This window comes from Tachypleus tridentatus, chromosome 6 (assembly GCF_004210375.1).
Source record: "Tachypleus tridentatus isolate NWPU-2018 chromosome 6, ASM421037v1, whole genome shotgun sequence".
In the NCBI taxonomy this organism is placed as follows: domain Eukaryota; kingdom Metazoa; phylum Arthropoda; class Merostomata; order Xiphosura; family Limulidae; genus Tachypleus; species Tachypleus tridentatus.
This window is the reverse complement of record NC_134830.1, coordinates 159,115,518-159,136,813: the sequence shown is the minus strand read 5'-3', so window position 1 is coordinate 159,136,813 and position 21,296 is coordinate 159,115,518. Positions and strand designations below refer to the sequence as shown.

The window sequence follows — 21,296 nt, the reverse complement described above, 5'->3', positions numbered from 1 at the left end:
AAATCATTGAAATAACCTAAAACTGTAATAATTGGACAAACTAATTTCAATTAACTGATTAGTTTATGCGACATTAAATGGCGTAACTGCCACTTATAAGTGGTCAGTTATATCAATTAATTAAATGATGTATGATGACAATTAAAATGAAGCTTTCTCACAATTTTAGTTCTATATGTAATGTAGTTTTAAAAAAAATATTCCACTATTAAGTTAGAGATAAATTCAATGATTTCCAAAACGCATCAGTTGGGTTACAAAATCCATTTTACTAAAAGCAAAAAAAACTGATTCTCAAAACATCTTAAATATTTTTGTATATAGGTGTGAAGACTATTGGGGGGTTAATTACCAATAGAATAAACAAAATGGGGGGAAGAATTGCTGCTCCCTTTTATCATAGCAGAAAAATTAGTTTTCAAACGTTACATTACGTGATGCATATGAAAATAAAACTATTGGGCTGATTACAGAGTAGCAAGCACTCCAAGTATTTTTTTTTCTTTTTTCAGAATGGTTTGGTGAAGTTCAGTGTTAACACAAGTGGAATAAAACAACATAATTTCTATAATTCTTTTTTACTATTATTCTTATAAATCTTTAGTTTAATATGGAACATAATTTCTATAATTCTCTTTTACTATTATTCTTATAAATCTTTAGTTTAAAATGGACCTTTTCAACCATATAAAAAAAATATATTTTTAGATTTAGTAAAATTCCGTAGGTCTTGACTTCATCAAAACACGTTATTCATCATTACTCCTATAGAAGTTTACATTTTCTTGTTTTAATCCTTTAGGTTGTGACATTATGACTGTAGACTACACAGAACACTTGGAGACCTATACATCACATGCAACTTTAGCTAGCTTAACAATCCAACAAAGAATAAAAACTGCAAATATATACCACAAATGGTACAAGAATGCCATGATTTTCCCTTGTATTGCTAAAAAACGTACATTATATACAAACTAAAACAACTACTACTTTTGTACAATTGCCTGAGGGAGCTGTACTCTGCAGTATTTACAAATGTTTCTGAATCAAGATGGAGGACAGACAAATGTGGTCCAACTCTTCCTCTCATTTAATCCTACAAATATTATATACAATACATGAAGTATGACAGTGATCATGACTGGTATGACTCCCCTTTGAACTCCTCTTCCAACTACTATCATTTTATTTTGTAACCACAGTCTATTACCATTTTTATTTTTTACTTCACTGGGTGAGACTTTTTTGTCACTATTAAAAACATGTATCTCAGCATTAACCTGTTCAGTGCCGTAGACGAGATAACTCGTCCAAGCCAATCGGTAACACAGTGCCACAAATGAGTTAATTCGTTCTCAATGATACCTAACTTCAACGCTAGATGTCAGCACCATACATACATTTGACCTACTTACAAATTGTTTCACTTTCGATCCAAAATGGCGTCACGAAAAAAGTTACAAAATGAAGAAGTATTAGAGTTGTATTGTAGCAGCTGAAATATTTGGAAGTCAACAGGTTAATGTTATTAAGTGTTCACTGAGTTTTAACTGCACCTTAGAGCTTGTTTTACTCTTCTCCATCATTCGTTAGAACTACGTGCTCGGGTTTGCCAGAAGACCATCTTCAATCAGGTGAAACTTTTCAACTTGGTTTTTTCTTTCTTCATCACTGTTCAGCATCATTAAATGGCTTCTTCATAGGAAATTCAAAATAAGACTTGTGTTGATGTATCAAAGGAGATCCATCCTACCCTTCCTGTTTTGTAAGTACAAATAAGACATGGAAACTTTCGACATCTTTGATATGCTACATCTAACAGGATGGATAGTCATTTTGAGTATAAAGATCCATGACAAAGCTCAGATCTTTGTTTCTATGTTTTCAGCCTACAAGGAAAGAATAATTACAAACATCAGTTCACAAGAAATTTACTGGAATACAATTTTCTGTGTCAATTTTCAGACTTGAAAAGATATGGAATCTACATTACATATGATTACAACCCTTCTGCAATTGTTGTAAATTAACAGTTATTAACTAGTGTAACAAGAATATAGCTTAGTTGAAAATACTAGGAAGAACTGTACAACTGCTTCTTACACATAAAAAAAAAAGAACTTACTTCAACAGCAGCATCATTTCATCAACAAATCATCTACTTCTGAACCTAACACTTTACAACAGACTAAAAACTAGATGTTTACACTACTGTTTACCATGAATCAACAATGTCCGAACACCTAATAATGTTGTTTACCATGAATCATCAATGACTGAACACCTAATAATGTTGTCCATCTGGAATAACCAACAACTGAATACCTAATAATGTTGTCTACCACAGATCATCATTGATTCAATACTTAACAATGTTGCCTACCATAGATCTTCAGTGATCGAATACTTAATGTTGTCCACCACAGATCATCAGCGTGATTAAACACATGAGAATGTTGTCTACCACAGATCATCAGTGATTGAACACTTAACAAATTTGTCTACCACAGATCATCAGTGATTGAACACTTAACAAATTTGTCTACCATGGATTATCAGTGATTGAACACTTAACAAAGTTGTCTACCATGGATCATTAGTGATTGAACAGTTAGCAATGTTGTCTATTATGGAACACCAGTGATTGAACACTTAATAATGTTGTCTACCATGGAACACCAGTGATTGAACACTTAATAATGTTGTCTATTATGGATTATCAATAATTTGATATTTAACAACGTTGTTGTCTATCAAGGACCACCAACAAATAGATATTTTACCATTTTCTACCATGCAATATCATATGGATGGATATTTAACATTGCTGTCTACAATGGACCATCTATAATTACATATTTAACAATGCTTTACCAAGGACCATTAATGAATGGATAATTCAGTGTCATTTATCATGGATAATCAATGAATGAAGTTCTCTACCATGGATCTACAGTACTATTAGCTATCTTAGATCCTCAAATGTGTACTTGTATACAACTTTTTTCCTCCTAATCACAGATTACCAAGTGATATTTAAGTATTTTGTCTTTAATTCATAAAATCTTGAAAATATAACTAAAAAAGAAAAACACTTTTCAAAGCACTTACTACAAATTATTAAATTACATAAAAAGTGCTTAACACAGGTTATCTTATTTTACATTTTGTCAATTTAATATCCCAAGCTTCTATTATGCATGTATATCATGATTGCTCTGTATCCATAATCTCAAGTACCATTCTATAGAACTCTCACATTTGTTTAAGAACTGGACCGATGAGGGCTACCACATGTGGTGTAGATGTAAGTTTCGACTTAAAACTGATCGAACGTCACTGGTAAACCTCAAAGCGTCAAGGATAGGTAATAGATTCAGCAGAGCTATATCCGTAGGATCAGAAAACCAGGATCTTATTGGGATGGCATTATCTTAAAAAAGGAGAAACTTGCAATAAACAAATCACAATATACATTTTTTTTTCCAAAAAACAAACTACCTGTAGAAATGGATGTTTTCATTGTGGGATATACAAGTTACTGAAATCAATGGTTGCTTTAACAATTTGTCTTGTGATGCCAATGTAAATGATTAATTATGATTTATTTTTTATGATTTCTATATTAATAATATGAAAACTGTTTCAGTAATATATAGTATAGATAGCTGTGTGTTTTCTTATAGCAAAGCAACATGGGGCTATCTGCTGAGCCCCCCCGAGGGTAATCAAACCCGATTTTAGCGTTGTAAATCCGTAGACATACCGCTGTAGTAGCGGGGGGGCTTGTATAGATAACTAAACCAGATTGTAATTTTTATTATTTGGAAGTTAATCATATTAGAGTTATAAACCAGCATTTCTCAATCCCTGGCCTGTAGAACAGTGCAGATCTGTCACAATTACTCTGTGAAATTTCAAGAAAACAAACAAAAATATTACTTGCATTTTAGCAGTCTGTAACAGTTTGAGGAGGTGGTGAACCAGTTGCTGGTATTGAAATGGTAAACAACGAAATGCTGTAAGTTCATCATAAACATACTTATATGACTGGTAAGAGTTTTAATTCTGCTTTATCACCATGTTGTACTTACTACAATGTTCAGTTGCTGGATTACAAGAAATAAAGATAGTCAACACAGTGTCTTGTAAGGTATGTTATAGTAACAAAAATGTAGGCAGAAACTCAACTTGTTAGGCATGAAAACAGTGTTAATAAACAGTACAAGTCTAGTATTTCCAAACTAGGAACTGGAATTTTTCAGTCTGATGTATTTAATTTGAGCAGTACAAGTAATGATTCATCTCAACATAAACATTATATGACAAAGTTTAAACATAAAAACTTTACATATCAATAAATTTTATTACCCAGAAAGATTTTTATTAAATAAAGAAACATTTTTCTTTTGATCAACAAAATTAACTTCAACTTTCACTGATAACAGCTCTTTAAGGAATAATTTGTTAATTGATAGTAGACTAGAAAAGGCACATAGTTTAAAACCATCAGTCTAAAAATAAAAACACCAACCTTTTAATTAAAAGGTTTTATATATTCATATCAAGAATTATACAATTATTTTTACGATAACTGCAAACAATTCTACATAAACATTTGTACAACCTTCCTCCCTATGTCATCAGTGCTGGCGACTCTTAATCCAAGAAAACCTAACAGTGTTAAGCCTCATTTGTGATATTAACAAGTGTCGAAACTTAACTATTACATATAAGAGTTCTTGCTCTATGTCTATTACATTTGGTCATCTTGATTATTACTACTTAAAAAACTTAATGTTATATATTAATCTAGCCAACTAATAAATAACTAACATATATATTGAATTATTTAAATTGAATAAACTTGTATAAATTACTAAAACAGTTTACTTTCTAAAAAATTATAAAATTCACCTAGATGATGCTCAAAAGTAATTTTATTTCTTAAGTAGAATAAAGGTTGAAACATGCACTACAATAAGTCAATCAAAATTAGAATTTATATAAAATTTGCAATTGTTAAAATTAGATAGTTAAATCAACTAGGACCCATGCTTATTTAAATTAGAAGGTCGAGGGTCATGTTACTTTCACCATAAAATATTTCTTTGCCCAAAATAATAAACCCAATTTTTTACTCTACATAATGTTTTAGTATCATGAATGTGAAATGAAAAGTTTTGGATAGTTTGACTATTAATCAAAATTATGTAGCATATAAAAGAAAAATTAACAGGGAAAACATAGGAGCTTAAATAATTCTGAAACCTTGGTCAAGAACTTAGAATAATCTACCAACATAAAGTGTAACAGAGAATGAAAAGATTTTGATAGTAATAAAATGTTAAATTGCTAAACTGACATGTAGAATACTTAAAGAAAGCATCTTTCTTATACTTTCTACCTTAAGGCCACGTAACAAAGGCACTCAAATTGTAATCCGAGGGCTGCGGGTTCGAATCTCCGTTATACCAAACATACTCGCCCTTTCAGCCATGGGGGCATTATAAAGAGATGGACAATCCCACTATTTATTAGTAAAAGAGTAGCCCAAGAGTTGGCAGTGGGTGGTGATGACCAGTTGCCTTCCCTCTAGTCTTACACGGTTAAATTAAAGACAGCTAGCACAGATAACCCTCGTATAGCTTTGCATGAAATTCAAACCAAACCAAATTTTCTACCTTGGTGTCACATTTCCGTGACCATTTTTCATGAAGTTTTACTTCACCATTTCCACCCTTTGAAGTGAAAAAGGAAAGTAAATATATACAAAACTGTGTTGAGGAAAAATGTAGTTATATTAGAAACGAAAAGTGAATACCTGGATAAGCCCTGTATGCTCCAGGAGAATTATCTAAAATAAAAATATTGGATAAATCTTCGGTTATCGCTAACAACTCTTTCGTGTAGCTACCATATTCCACAGTACAATGCTGCAAGTAAAAATAAATAGAACAGAAATAACCATGACTAAAGGATTTTAATACTCAAGTCAATGGTTTTACACCTTAGTCATTCAGATAGGTGTTAAAAAACATATTTTATTATTGTATGTACACACATAAAATATGCAATTAAATCACTTATACCCAAATAATAAGAGACAACAAAGTTTCAAATAATAGGAGACATATTATACAACAACAAAGTTCCAAATAATAAGAAACATATCATACAACAACAAAGTTCCAAATAACAAGAGACATATTATACAACAACAAAGTTCCAAATAATAAGCAACACATCATACAACAACAAATTTCCAAATAATAAGAGACATATCATACAACAACAAAGTTCCAAATGATAAGAAACATATCATACAACAACAAAGTTCCAAATAATAAGAGACATATCATACAACAACAAAGTTCCAAATGAATAAGAAACATATCATACAACAACAAAGTTCCAAATAATAAGACATATTATACAACAACAAAGTTCCAAATAATTAGTCATATCATACAACAACAAATTTCCAAATAATAAGAGACATATCATACAACAACAAAGTTCCAAATAATAAGATACATATTATACAACAACAAAGTTCCAAATAATAAGATACATATTATACAACAACAAAGTTCCAAATAATGAGGCATATTATACAACAACAAAGTCCCAAATAATAAGAGACATATTATACAACAACAAAGTTCCAAATAATAAGAGACATTATACAACAACAAAGTTCCAAATAATAAGAGACATATCATACAACAACAAAGTTCCAAATAATAAGAGACATATTATACAATAACAAAGTTCCAAATAATAAGAGACATATCATACAACAACAAAGTTTGATAAGTGAATTGCATATTACATATTTAAATCTTTACAAATGTCTATCAGATTTCATTCAAGTTTTACAGAAATATATTTTAAATTCTGGTAATAAACAAATTTTACAGTAAGATAACAAGCCAACAAGAAATTAAAATACAGATATACACGTAGTGTGAGAAACTATAATTAGAATAGAAATAACTATTTGATCTTAAAAGTCAATAATGTAAAACAGCCAAGACATTTAAATTAAACAAAAATAAATCAGTTCTTAAAGTTGTCATTACTTCCCTCAAAATAAATATTTCACAATTAATTTAAGGTCATCTGCATCTTCTGAACTGTTTATATAAATAAATAATTAATTAACAAAAAAACAGTATCAACCTCATAAATTGATATTTTTCCATTTTCTTCTTACAACTATCTACCACTATAAACTTTTCAGTACAATTAATTATTTTCCATGACATTCATTACATTAATTCACAAAAGCATACCACAACTACTAACTGGAAAGTAACAGTGTAAATAATCTGGTTATTTCTACAAAATAAACTGGAAATGTTTTTATACTTGTCTATAGTATCTTTTTCTTAAAATTCCTCTGTTGTTGTCTAGCTTGTCTGCTACTGCTGCTCCATAGATTTCCATGCTGGCCGTGAAAACTACCAATTCATACCACTGGCTAACCTAGAAAACTCAAATATTTCATCCAATACTTTATTTGAGGAAAAAAAAAACATTATAGTAAAATGAATGTCATTTAAATAAACACAAACTTTTTACAATACAAACAGACTGCAAATAAACATTAGTAAAACCCTGGTATTTCAATTATAATTAGTTTGTTTTCAGGTAATTAAGCAAAGCCACAAGGGGTTACCTGCTATGTCAATCATGGGGAATTAAACCTTGGATATATGCACTATCAGCCAACAAATTTACAGCTGTCCCACAAGGTAACATTTTTTTTTATCTGAACAACCATTTTTTAGATAAAATTTATGATGTGAACAATAAAATCAGAATATCAATTATTTGCTTTTATAAAGCACTGAAATTATTCAAGTTTAACCTGTTGACTGCCAAGTATTTCAGCTGCTACAATACAACTCTAATGATTCTTAATTTTTTAACTTTTTTCGTGACGCCATTTAGGATCGAAAGTGAAACAATTTGTAAGTAGGTCAAATATATGTATGGTGCTGACATCTAGCGTTGAAGTTAGGTATTACTGAGTACGAATTAACTCGTCCATGGAACTGTGTTAAATTGCTCACCAGTTATACGAGTGATTTTTGATTGCCATGCCACACATAATTATATTTAAGTAAAAATGTTCCTTTGTGTGATAATTTCCTCATAAATGACATTTTCTTCTTGTTTTTTAACCTTTAACTTAAAAATATTTTATAGCCCCAAAAAGAATTATGTGAATAATTTTCTGATGAAGTTCACTGAATATATAGCTCAAATAAACATGAAATATTTCTTGTATCATTCCAAAAGTGGAATTGTCATCTGAACAGTAAAGTCACAGAACATGGCATAACATAAGCCTAACTGTCATTAAAACTCATTGTGCAGTATCATATTTAAACACATTCACAGCTCTATCCAAAAAGGTTTTTTATTCCTTAGTGTAGCCTAAACTTTATTACACCTTGCTGCATCTATGTGAAACATCTGTCAGAAAACAAGTTACTGGATGAAACAGCTTGAAACTAGAGAAGATATGGTATTTGTACGAATCTACAGCTTTCAAATTTCAAAATTATTTCATCATTATATAATTTTTAACAAACAATTAGAATTCCTTATCTTTCTTGTATATTTTGATTACTGTTTTTTATATCTTCATACCTTCGTTTAAAATTTTCTATACTTTTTTTTATCTTTGTTTTATTTCCTAAAACACTGCACACATTTTTACTCTGTTTATGATCACTGTTATACAATAAAAATAACTTTTAACATTCTAACATTTCAATCAAACCAGCTTTTTTTACTGTTAATCAGAAGGTTTCATGTAACACATTAAACTCATTTTGTATTTGAATATACCTGTATTTCTTCCCAGCAATTTCCTTTACCCATTCTATCAGTGATTTAGACTAATTTGACCTAATGTAAACAAGGCTTAACATAGTGGCCTTATCAGCAAAACATATCTTGAAGTGAACAGGTGCAAAATATTCAATTCTGCCTTCTTTATAACGCTTAAAAATCTTTTCCTGTTACATTTTAACACTGTAGTTCAGCTGAAATATTAAAATCAGTTCTAAACAACAACTTTGAAATGTAGCTTTAATAATACAGGGTGTTCGCAAAGTCACTGTGCACTTATATATTTATCAACATACAAAACTGCACAGTGACTTCCCGAACACCCTGTACTTTGAAATCAGTAGTTAATCATTTCTCACAGCCAAGACACCACTGATAATCACTGTTAAGAAACAGTGACTGGCTATATATATAAAAGTTGTATTCAAGTTACTAGGACAAATTAGCCCTAATTTGTTTAAAACTATTATTATTTCCTTCCTAGGGGACTTCGAGTGCCATATGACATTAACAGCAAATTCATAAACACTATATAAAATAAAAATTGAGGATTAGGTTAGGTCTTTTTACTGAACAAATCCAAACTCCATGATGCTTCACATTATTATGTACAGAAGAAATAACAAGTTATATTCCTCAACTTTTAAAATTCAATGAAGCATGATGTGTCAAAATTATTCAAACAAAAAATAAAAGACATAAAACAAAAAGTACAGTAACAATGGAGTTAAAACTTGGTATAGTTGTAACTAACAGTATCAGGTTGCTGCAAACATGGTTACAACTCACGATGATCAGAACTGTCTGTGCGACACACGTCAAAGATATAACATGCTTTCACTTTTGAAACTCAATACAGAGGGTCGCACACATTCCCTTCTACTGCATGAATGCCACACAGTGACAAGAAATATAATACTCTCAGCACCAGTGATCTTGCGATTTTTGTTGTTGAAGTTTTTATTACTTCTGGACACACAATTTTCAACTGTCCTATATGATTACATATCTGATTAAAAGAAAAACGTTACTTACAATATCAAGGAAATAATCAACGTGTGGTCTCTTGTGTACAAAGAACCGGACAGGATGTCTGTCTATCGTGACCTTGAAAAAGAAGAAAAAAACAACACTATCCTTAAATTCAAAACTACAAAGGTTTTCTCCATATTTTTACTTTTTAAGGGAATAAATTATAGTCTATTTATATGTAAATATTTTTATTTGAAAACAAACATACTCAAACCTTAACTAGAATAAAAAGTATTTGTGAATGAAAGTCAATATGAAATAAAATACAGGATTTTGTGTCTGACATATTTCACAAAAATGACTTTCAGACAATTCTTAATAATGTTGTGTTGCCAAAGTGAATGGAGGAGAGCAGTGAGGGGCTCGGACTTCTTCATCCAAATCGCAAATGAACTTGTGTTCATTTGTTAAACCGGCACAGAGTACACTTTAAAAAAAAGGTCTCTTATGTATATGAACACACACACACACACTACCTACCTTGGTGTCTGGCCATTTATCATGAAGTTTTATTTCACTCTTTCCACCCTTTGAAATAGAAAAACAAAACTAAAACTTTACTCAGTCACTCTTCAAATTAAACATCTGTCGATGCAAACTAGCATAAGTTTCAAATGTTGAATATTCTAGTTTACCATCAAGATCTGTATCTATATGCTATGTGTTTTTGAAAACATTTTATTGAAAAACAAAACAACCAAAATAAACATAGCAGTTTTCAAAAATACTTTACATTTCAGTATTGGATTTAAAAAAAAATCACATTAAGGTCATTCTTTTCATGTGAAGTTGCAGGCAGTAAGATCAGAGTACACAATTTTATTATTTGGAAAACTCGGACATGAATCCAATTAAGACAGTATTACTTTTCTAACGGTCAGCCGTGGAATAGTTTGCCTTCGGATGTGGTAGAAGATACAACATTAAAAAGAGTTTAAGAATAAACCAGATGAGTAGTTTGGTAAAGTTTTGGTCACTGGATATAAATTATTGTGGTCAGTAGCCTATATAATCACTAATTAGTTATTAATTTTTTACCACATTACAAACCAGTACTTATCTATCTGCTTAACTGCTGCCATCGGTAAAGGACTATCTCTGTGGTGGTTTTGGTTGTGGTTCAATTCTGGGTAATCTTGATATGGAGACTTGTGTTCAATGTGTCCTCTAATTGTTTTGGGTGGTGAGAGTTATTTTTAAACTATTGACCCTGTAGAGGTTTTGCGTGAACCTATTAGTGTCACGTGACCACAACGAGGTTTGTAAACATACCACCATATTTGGTGGCAAGTGTCCCGCACGACTGAACGAGTTAACAACTGCTGTATTCAGTACTATTCACATGTAAATGGTTGCCACTGGCTTTTCAGGCAAAATAAAATTTAAGATATGAATTTCTAGCATACATTACGTATTATTTAAGATTTCCAGAAGTACAATTTTTTTAACAAGGTAGTTTTAAACTATGCAAAAGTGTAACTCTTAAACAAGCACCCATGAATGAATACTGAAATGTAAACAAAATGAAGGTGTGTCTTATGTACAATAAATATATATAGGACAATGTCAATCAAATGGCACAACAGATGGAGAGATGTTTGTTAGAGCACATGCCACTCTTACTATTTTGTCTAATGTTGTTAAATTACAACTTTGATCAGTTTGTAACAGTGTAATTGGAATATTACTTTCAAGCATAGAATACTTTTGGCGTACCATGCCGATCACCCTCTCAACATGTATTCTCGCAGAAGCAAGGACATGTGAAGTTTCAACATCCAGTGCACTAAGCTGTTGTTTTCCTTTTGTAAAAGCTGGTATTTTAAGTTCTGCATTACAGAAAGCAACAGATTCAGATACAGTGAACCCACAGTCTGCCAGTATAACATCATCAGGAATTATATTGGCTAAAAACCCACAGTTTTCGGTAAGATGGACATCACTTGTTCGTCCTTCCCATCCCTTTGAGATAAAAATTATAACTCCTTGCGGAGCAATACCTATGAGGTATTATGGGACTTGTAACTTGAATAGGTGTCTGCTCGTGCCTGGAGGTCTGACGGCCGCTGTATGAATATTTCGAAACAATCAATGATGCAGGCACACTTTGAAAACTTCTCACAAAAACACACGAACAACGTCATTCTTGGTTCCTCTCTCTCAGGCCAGAAAACAAATGTTGGTACCAGTCGAATATTCATGACATTTATGACCTCCTGAAATATGCATGATACTGTTGAGGTGTGCAATCCAAATATATATCCTAAGAGCTGCAGTGGCACATCCAATCGCAGTCTCATGAGTGTCAATATGAATTGTTGAAATTTAGAGACTGACAGTGTATCTCAGAAATATCTGTAAATTTGGTTGAATATAATTATCATCACTGCATATGACGGCAGACCTGTACAGTATTTGACTTTCTCGTCGTCATTTGCAAAAGTAGCATCTTCGGAAACAGTTCGCTTTTGCTATACTTTTATAGTGGAGGACTTCATTCCGCAACTGTTGGCATTCAGGTTCAAGTCTAACTAAGTCTGTGAATGATATTTCCATCTGCATACATGTCTCAGTTGTATATTGTGATGTACACAAGTCAAAATTATCACATGTAGCTTCAAGTTCATCAGCAGAATCAGTACAGCTGCTATCAGTGGCAGCAGTGCCAGCAGATTCTATGAAAGCAAGGTCAAGCAGCCCAGCAGCAACTTCATGTCTCTTTTGTTGTTCTTTTCTCCTTTTGGTCACTTCTTTCCTGTTTCATATTTACACAATTCAGCAGCTTTCCTTCTCTTAAGAGGAGAACGTGTAAAATGAAATATGGAAGGTACATAGTCAGGTGATAGGGGATCATCACTCTTCTAGCCTGAAACAGAGTACAATAATTTAGTTAAGATATAAATCTACAGGCATCATCAGATAATATTTATATATATAACAGATACACTGTACACTTTTAATTGAATATATATATATATATATATATATATATATAACTGAATATGCTGAACATTGTTTAACAACTGAATGTACAGCCAACAAAGTAATTATTTGCACACTTTTTAATCTTGTGCCAGTTGTGGTTTTCTGATGAATCACTTAAATTGGTCATTTAAGAGATATTAACATTTTGTCTTAATGTACAAATGGCTATATAACCTATTCATCATGAATGATATTGTTCCTTCAGTAAATTTACTATTCAGTTATTTAAAAGTAAAAGAAAAGCATGCGAAAAAATTTCTTTGACTAATGCTGCAGTGTGTTCTGCCATACATATATCATGCATGTAAGTTTCAATTTATTCAGCCTGGCTATAGATGAATTATACATACCTGACACAAAATGTTTACTACAAAGTCTGGTGTGCTCTGTGGGTGTCCAGTTTTTCCTATTGACAGCTGCAATCCATCGTCTTCTTCGGTCGGGATCTTTAGAAAATCTGTAGTATGACACATTTTCCACCTGTCCATGTCGATTTGAACAGTTAAATGCACAACACGAGTGTACCATCGCGCACTTTTGACTATGAATCACCCTTGTGTTGGAATATAAACACGCCGAGCGTGCCACCCATCATGGCAGTCAGCAGTAACTAGGTCAAGAGTAACGTCACACGCAAAACCTCTATTGGATCATCAAGCTGCTTTGCAATGCAACCAGATGGTTATTTGGGCTTTAGGCCTATTGACTCCCAGGATCATTATGCCCATCAACATGTTGAGACTCCTAACCACTACTGAGTAGGTACATGGCTGGCATGATTAGTTTTTTAGCATTTGATTGGTTCTTGTGTGACCAGACAGCTTAGAGGGAACACTGCTGGTGTTCCTCTCATTAAAACTTGAAACCACCAACACACATGAGTGCTGTCAAAAAGTGGTATCCATGCTTTTCTGACTTTAGCTCTAAGTTGAGTAAATGCGTTATCAATTAGATGGATATTATTTATCTACTAACTATGATTTAACAAGAAATGTAATTTCTATGTGTAATTTGGAGTAGAATTGTTGTAGAAAGTACATTAACCCTGACAGGTCAAAGGCTCTTTCTTATCCTCTGTTAACAGAAAGAAAGAAATCTTGACTAAAAACCCACCTTTAAAACAAAATCAGGTGGGGTCCCTGGCTTGACCATATTTCTTATAACTCCATCGTGTTGAGAATGTATTAATGTCTCGTCCAAATCTAAAACCATGATTTTTCTCTTCACTAGGTCTGCAAAATGGGTTTAAACATTAGAACAAAAAAAAGGATACAATAATAAGTGCCACAGAGGCAAAATTATATTTTTTACAATGACTGCAAATGCAAATAAACAGTGATTTTAAACACAGTAAGAGGAAAGGAATAAGAAAAAGGGTATAATGAACAGCATTAGACTAAAAGCAAAAACCACTGTTCATCAGGCTAAAACTGATTAAATATGACAAAAAGCGGTTGCTCAAAAGATGGTTTAATAATTGTTTTTCTGTTAAATTTGGTATTGCATCATAACAACCATTCTAGTGAAAACTAACGTTTTAATAGTCATGTGGATTTTACTGTCAATTATTATCACAGTAACTTTCAACCCATTATGTATTCATACTTTCCATTTAATCTGAAAAAATGTAACACCTCTTTATATCTTCAACTTCACATCTGGAAATAAACTTATTAAATGTATGTCAATCAGAATTCACAGTACAAATAAGGGTAATTGGCCATATAAAAATTAGGTCGAGACCTTAGAGGCAATAAGCCTTGTAAGAAAACGATTCTGTGAGCTGCTTGGCAGTTACTCAAAGAAACAGCATACCTGAAACATGGTTAGATATTATATTCACTTAGAATTGATAACCTAAAGTTCATTTTAGCTTCAAAAAGGGAAACAGAATGTTTCAATAATGCCATTCAATAAAGTATCCGATTCTTCTCACTGCTCCCTGGTGTACTGTTTACAAGCACCAACATCAACCCCTGCTATGACCGTAAAAGCTGCTAAGTTTATGGTATTCCATCGATTATTAATTTAGGCTTGTATCCATAGCACTTCACTTTAAAACCCTTGGGCAGGCAGTTATTAAATGCTGGCTAACAACATGCTTTTGAATACTTACTTTAATTTCATTGCAACTTGTTCTTTGAGAACAAAATGCATAAATAATGTACCATGGTGTATAGTTATGTTTATTGCAATAATAAAACCCTAGTTGAAAATACTGTTTTGGCATGTGGAGGAAGGTTTTACAGAGACTACATCCACTCATACTGAGGTTTTTTGATATTTCACAGATCTTGTTTGGCAGCCAAACAAAACCACCCAATTGTTTTCTTTCCACGTATTTTTTCATTTAACTAGTTAGATATAAATCACATAATACTACTGATACACACACACACACACACAAAGATGTTAACAACAAATATACATTCAATCAATTAATAAGAATGAAAAGACACACAAGTGTTTCTATTAATTTAACATCCAGTTATTTTTCCTTTTTCAAAAATTATTCACTTGTAATAAAAATGTGTCTCCAACCAAGATGTTTTGGTAATGAAAAAAATATAAACATTAGAGTAGTTGCACAGGGCTGTGATGGTTTTACTGTCTTGAAATTTTTACATGTCCTTCGGCAATTCCTGTACGACCAATCCAAAATGACATCCATTTTTCTCCATCACATGTAGATTTTTCACAAAACGTCGCATGTACTTTCACACGAGTGAATAATTTTCTTTAAAACTGAGTCACATTTTGTTATGCTTAAAATGTTGACAACAACTGGCTACAGATTTCTTTAGACTAATCACAACTAGTCTTATTGATCATTCTAGAACCCACAAGTGACACACCACTAGGATATAAACTGTTAAAGGCTGCATGATGTGTCATTTCTGGATTATTTGTTAGTATGTGCACTGTGACATTACATTTTTCTTTTCACTATTATTTATTCATCACTATGGCAACAAGATGTTGTGTAAATTACCCAAACGTATTCTGTTATATACATCATAAGTTTGATGTAAGTGTTTTTTTTAATTTGTAACAAAAAACTTGTATGATAAAAAACAAGGAATATTATTTTCAAAATTACTGCATCACTGAATTTCCAAGCCTATGTAGCTTACATTTTAATTTATAAAGATTAGAATATATTTCTTTCAGATAGTCATACTTAAATTGGTGCTTACAAAAATAATAAAGGCATGAATGTACATAGACACATACATACATACATATAAATCCACATAATTAGGGGAAAAAAAATGTAATAGATGTATGATAAAATAGACACAAGCATAGGATTACATATTTAGCTCCATAGTGCTATCATCATCAAAATATTAGAACTGCTTAGCAACCACGAACATTTTTTAAACACAGTTTTGTGCGAAATTTCTCGCTTACAAAATATGGATGTGGATCTCCACTCAAAGATTGAAAATACACTTTAAATAATAGCAAAAAATTAACAGCTTGAATGAAGGATGTGTTAGTACAAGTATAAAATAATTGATTTAGTGTCTCCCATGGAACAATTCCAATGTGATGACAGTGATAACCATAATGAAATACATATTTACCCCTTTTCCAGGACTTTACATTGCAATCTGAAGTGGACTGCAAAGTAGATTTTAAACCAACTTATGTGTATCTATACATAAAAATGATTTATTCATATACTGCACATTTCCAGAACTCTTCCATAGTTTATACAACCTCTGCCACTTGTTACACCATCCCATCTCACAACCATCCCAATCTTAGTCCTCATTGTGTTTAACAACACGTCACGTAACAAAGAAACAATAAAGCTATGGAAATTGTGAAATTTATTTATAAGTACTCAGTTAGCAGTAACACACTTGATTTCATTAGTCCTGTATATAGAGTAAGTTACATAAATAAAACCATTTGATCTTAGAAGAAACTAATTTTGTGTAATATCTTTGTTGCCCATTCATTAAGAGGTACTAGTGTGCCATTTCAGCACATTATGCCAAACAAAAAACACTATTCATATGCATAAATGACAACTTACTTAGTCTATGTCTGGATAAAGGTGAAAAGGGTATGATATCATATCTCACAGTCTGATGCTGAATTATCTGAAGAAAAAATACATTGTAACCACCATTAGATCAAACATCTTTTTTTTTTTCTCTATTAGTCTTTACAATAAAAGAAATGAAACTATAAAACTATTACAAAGAAGTACATTGTATTCACAGTGACTCAGGTGTTACAAAGAGACTATTAAAATTGTTACAAATGAAAAGTTGTAGACAAGGGTTAGGTCAAAATACAAAATCTTAATATCAGATAGATAAGATGGAATATAATTTAAAGCATAAAAGACATCTCTACCTGTCTTGAAATTCTTTACTAGCAAATGGTTTATGTTATTAAGAATCCTAAGTTAATACAATCAACAGTCTACAACATAATTATTAATAACAATCTTTTCTTGTTAGAATTTAAATATTCAGAAATTAACATTGCACCAAAGTTTACTTAACAGTTATAAAATGTTCAGTTAAACCACACTTTTATTTCAAATAATGCAAATGTTATTTAAAAAATGATTTCTATTCAGGTTTTTAATTATTTTAATAAATATCTTTTTGACTGTTGCACATAAAATAATTCTGACTTCTAACTCTCACACAAATATAATTTACAAATGTTACAATAATTAGTGACAAAGTCATCATCAGTTATACCAGCTTTTATTTATAAGAAAGCGATAAATTAATAGGCTGTAAACAAGTACCTGAGGACTGGAAGGTTGCTAATGTCACTAATGATTACAAGGAGGTGATAAGAGTTGCCAGTTAGTCTTAATTTTGTAGTTGTAAAAAAAAATCAAAACTGATTAAAGAAGCTACGTAACATAATTTATTGAAATAAATCATAAAAGAAAATCAGTACAGTTTTCACAAAAGGAAATCTTGTCCTATAAATCTGTTAACCGTGCTTTTGAGGTCGCTACTTATCATCTGATGGAATATGTATAGACTTGGTATTCTTAGATTTTTCAAAAAGGTGCAGCATACAACATGAGCTAAGAAAATCACATTAATATGGGTTGGAAAAAGACAAGTGGGTTGTAATATAGTTGCATATGAGAAGACAGAAGTTGGTTAATAATAGCTCACTAACACTGAACCCTTGCAAGAATCAGTGCTCGAGTCTTTACATTTTTTTTAACTTAACATAATTGATGTTGATAGCATCATGATTAGTGAGGTTTGTCAATAACATTTAATTCTTGGATATATTCTGGTTATCATGAAGTACTACAGAATAACTTGGACAAACATCAAGTAAATTACATTTAATTACAGCAAGTGAAAAGGTTATTATGATTTGCTTCACGTCTTTAATATAAACGGAAACCTATTAAATGATATGACCAAAGAAAAGGAAGTCAACACAGTAATAGGTATATCACTCAAGCCAATGAAGAAGTGTTATATTTCTAGCAATAAAACTGACAGAAATTTAATGCATTGGATGGAAAAAACAAATGAAGGGTAAGAGATGATCTTATTGAGGTTCAAGATATTAGTTAAGAATTCATACAATAAAAGTCTGATTTCTTTGTACTCAATTCTGGTAACAACAGGACAAAAAAGATGCAAATTTAAGATTTGGAAGTGAAAGGCTAGATCCTAGTTAAGTGTTATTTTTATAATAGGGTGAGTTGAAGAGGGCAATAGGTGATTTCCAGAAAAATAAGTACTTGATCAATTTTTTTTTTCAGGGGCTCACAGGTGGCAGCCTAGATATAGTGTTATTTTTTTATAAACTAATTAGTTATATCTGATGGCAGGTTGATCTAAGCCTTGGCATAATGACATAATAGAGATGTTACACTTCTAAATCTTATTATTATTAAGCTCTTTAAACTTAATTACTTCCTATTTCCCGGTTTATGTATTTTGTTAAGTGATAAAGGCTAGTTAACATAACAGTAGTTGTGTTAGACAACCTCACAAAATTAATCTGTTTTTATGTAGATTCTGTAAAAAGAAGTTCATTTAAAAACATTTTTAAAAATAGTTCAATATGCTCCCAAGATACATGACTGCTAGTTGGTGATTTTTATATGATAATCTCTGTTTCTTTTCTTGTTTAAAATCTTTTGTGTGTGTGTGTGTGTGCAGCTGTCATCTATTATATTGTAGCTAGTTTAGTGCAAGCACCTGAAGAAACTTAGGGCCAAAATCTGTGCTACTAATAAATCACAGTTTTTATCTTACTGAGCGTACTGATTGCTATATCTCTATTTTGAAATGACATAATGTCATATGTAGATAACTAAACATAATAAAGCTTCAATTAACAAGACGTACAACTGATGATGGTCAATATACTAAAGAGTTCACTATTACCCTAACAAATTAAAATGTAACTGTGAAAGTTTTTAAAAACATTTGGTATGCTCTAAAACTTCTAAACGTATAATTGATAGCAAGAACATTGTTGAAAGTCTTGCAGAACTGAATAAATAGTGTTTAAAAAGAAATGGTTGAAACATCGTATGAGTAAAATAAGAGAAAGTCTATGAGGTATATCCAAGAAGTTCAACATTATTTGACACATTGTAGCATACATAATAAGGTGCGATCAGAAAATATTTCAAATAAGTTATTTTGTAAACACATTTTAATTACAGAACCAGTGTTCTATCTAATTAATGGATGATTCAGGTATTCATTTAATTTCTTACTTTATACGTTGTATGTTTATAAATAATATTTTCTGGCTGTACTATTGGAAATACGCTGCTACTTAACTCCACATTTAATGCGACATAAATAGTAAAAATTGTCATAGTAGCTTATCTCAGATACTACGTTTCTTTAAATGAACACTATTAGGGATGTTTAAAGAGTTTTCAGTGGTCACCCAAACATTTTAAAGAAAGGACAATGTAAACTTTTGCTTATATACAGTAATACTGATGTTACATTGCTCAGAAACTATTAAATCTATAATGGCACTTAAAACTTATAGCTAGTGTTTGCATGATCCACAAGTGAGATACAGTGTATTTTTTATTACCATTAATTAATGATATGGTTATAATTTTAATATACACGTGTGAAAAAAGCAAAAACTCAAGCACTGATCCCTCAGGCACTCCACTAGTAACAAATGTCGAACTTAACTGGTCTCCATAAAAACATTTTGCTCTCTCTCATCCAAGCACCTTATATTCCAATTGCACCCATGTAAATATAATAATAATTTTCTCAGGTTTGTAGTCATTCCTACAAATAAAAAAAAAGGTGAAATGAATGTTGAAAAGTAACTTTAATTGTTAAAGTATTAATGTTTGTTGAGGAATCTGTTGTAACTCAAAATCACAGCTCTTAATCAGTTTTTTTTTATTTTTGTACTAATAATAGTACTACCATAAATTAGAAAAAAATTTAAATTGAAAATACATAATAAAATGAATTAATAGTAATAAACTTAACCTTTTGGTCTCCCCACAGCAACGCAACTATCACAGTTGTAACACCAATATTTTTAAATATCTTTCATCTCCTTCTCTTATAGCTTTATTTTAGAAAGTAAAGTGAACTTACAGGCGTAACTCACTAATGTATATGTTCCAATCAATATAATATTTTCCAAAAAAATTATTCATAATACGTATAACACTTTACGGTTAACAAATTATACTTATAGTTACTGAACTGTTAAAGTATAAAATACAAAAAAATAATAGTAGTAAAACTTCGAAAGTATACATTTAGTTGTTTCTGATTATGTATACATACATATACACACACATACACAGCTGATTACTAAATTTTAAAACTTTAACATCCTCTAGTAAGTGTAACTGTTACTAGTGTTAGCCCTAGGCTTACCGTTCTTATTTGCTTTCGCAAAACATAGCAAATAAAATTCCAAATCTTCGATGCCAACAACAAAAACGCACGAAGTCCCATCTGAATTTGCTTCAACATTGATCTGAATTTAGTTTATTCTGTTTTTACTTTAAAACAAGGAAGGTAACTTACATTTTTAAAACACATTCACATTTACAATTTTCAAATGTTATCCGACCGCCATGAAACCATATCCTTTCGCTATTTTTAGACAGTAGTTCCCCCTGCTGTGTAATAACTATATATTTTTTTTTCATTTTAAAACATTTCTTAATTTTTTTTAAGTATGCCGCACAATAACTGAAGTACCACATAGCCTTTTTTATCATCCTTAAAACACCCCCAGAAACACAGCGACATGTCTGCAGACTTAGAACACTAAATATCGGCAGTACAGATAGCCTGTTGTGTAGCTTTGTGCTTAACTACAAACATGCTAACAAAAGCATCCTTAAAAATTTGTTGTTAAAAACCTGTTTAGCATCAGTTAAA

The 21,296-nt window shown here is 31.2% G+C and overlaps 1 protein-coding gene and 1 long non-coding RNA gene across 4 annotated transcripts; both read right to left on the bottom strand.

Annotated features, from left to right (window-relative positions):
• Positions 1–333: 333 nt before the first annotated feature.
• On the bottom strand, positions 334–21,016 carry LOC143254257 (CTD nuclear envelope phosphatase 1A-like). Of its 3 annotated transcripts, XM_076509117.1 has the most exons (9): positions 20,784–21,015; positions 20,073–20,174; positions 16,937–17,003; positions 14,002–14,120; positions 9,907–9,978; positions 7,378–7,494; positions 5,828–5,939; positions 3,263–3,436; positions 334–1,892 (listed from the first exon to the last, which is right to left on the bottom strand). In XM_076509117.1, the coding sequence occupies exons 2-8, from the start codon at positions 20,103–20,105 to the stop codon at positions 3,291–3,293; spliced, it is 666 nt and encodes a 221-aa protein (XP_076365232.1). In that variant the 5' UTR covers positions 20,106–20,174; positions 20,784–21,015; the 3' UTR covers positions 334–1,892; positions 3,263–3,290. The 3 variants fall into 3 exon arrangements, with proteins under 3 accessions (XP_076365232.1, XP_076365231.1, XP_076365234.1); XM_076509116.1 differs by lacking the exon at positions 20,073–20,174 and having other exon boundaries at positions 20,784–21,016; XM_076509119.1 differs by lacking the exon at positions 20,073–20,174 and having other exon boundaries at positions 20,937–20,997.
• Positions 12,207–13,994, bottom strand: LOC143254258 (uncharacterized). Its single transcript, XR_013030117.1, has 2 exons — positions 13,239–13,994; positions 12,207–12,769 (listed from the first exon to the last, which is right to left on the bottom strand). It is a non-coding gene; the product is annotated as an uncharacterized LOC143254258 (long non-coding RNA).
• Positions 21,017–21,296: the final 280 nt, after the last annotated feature.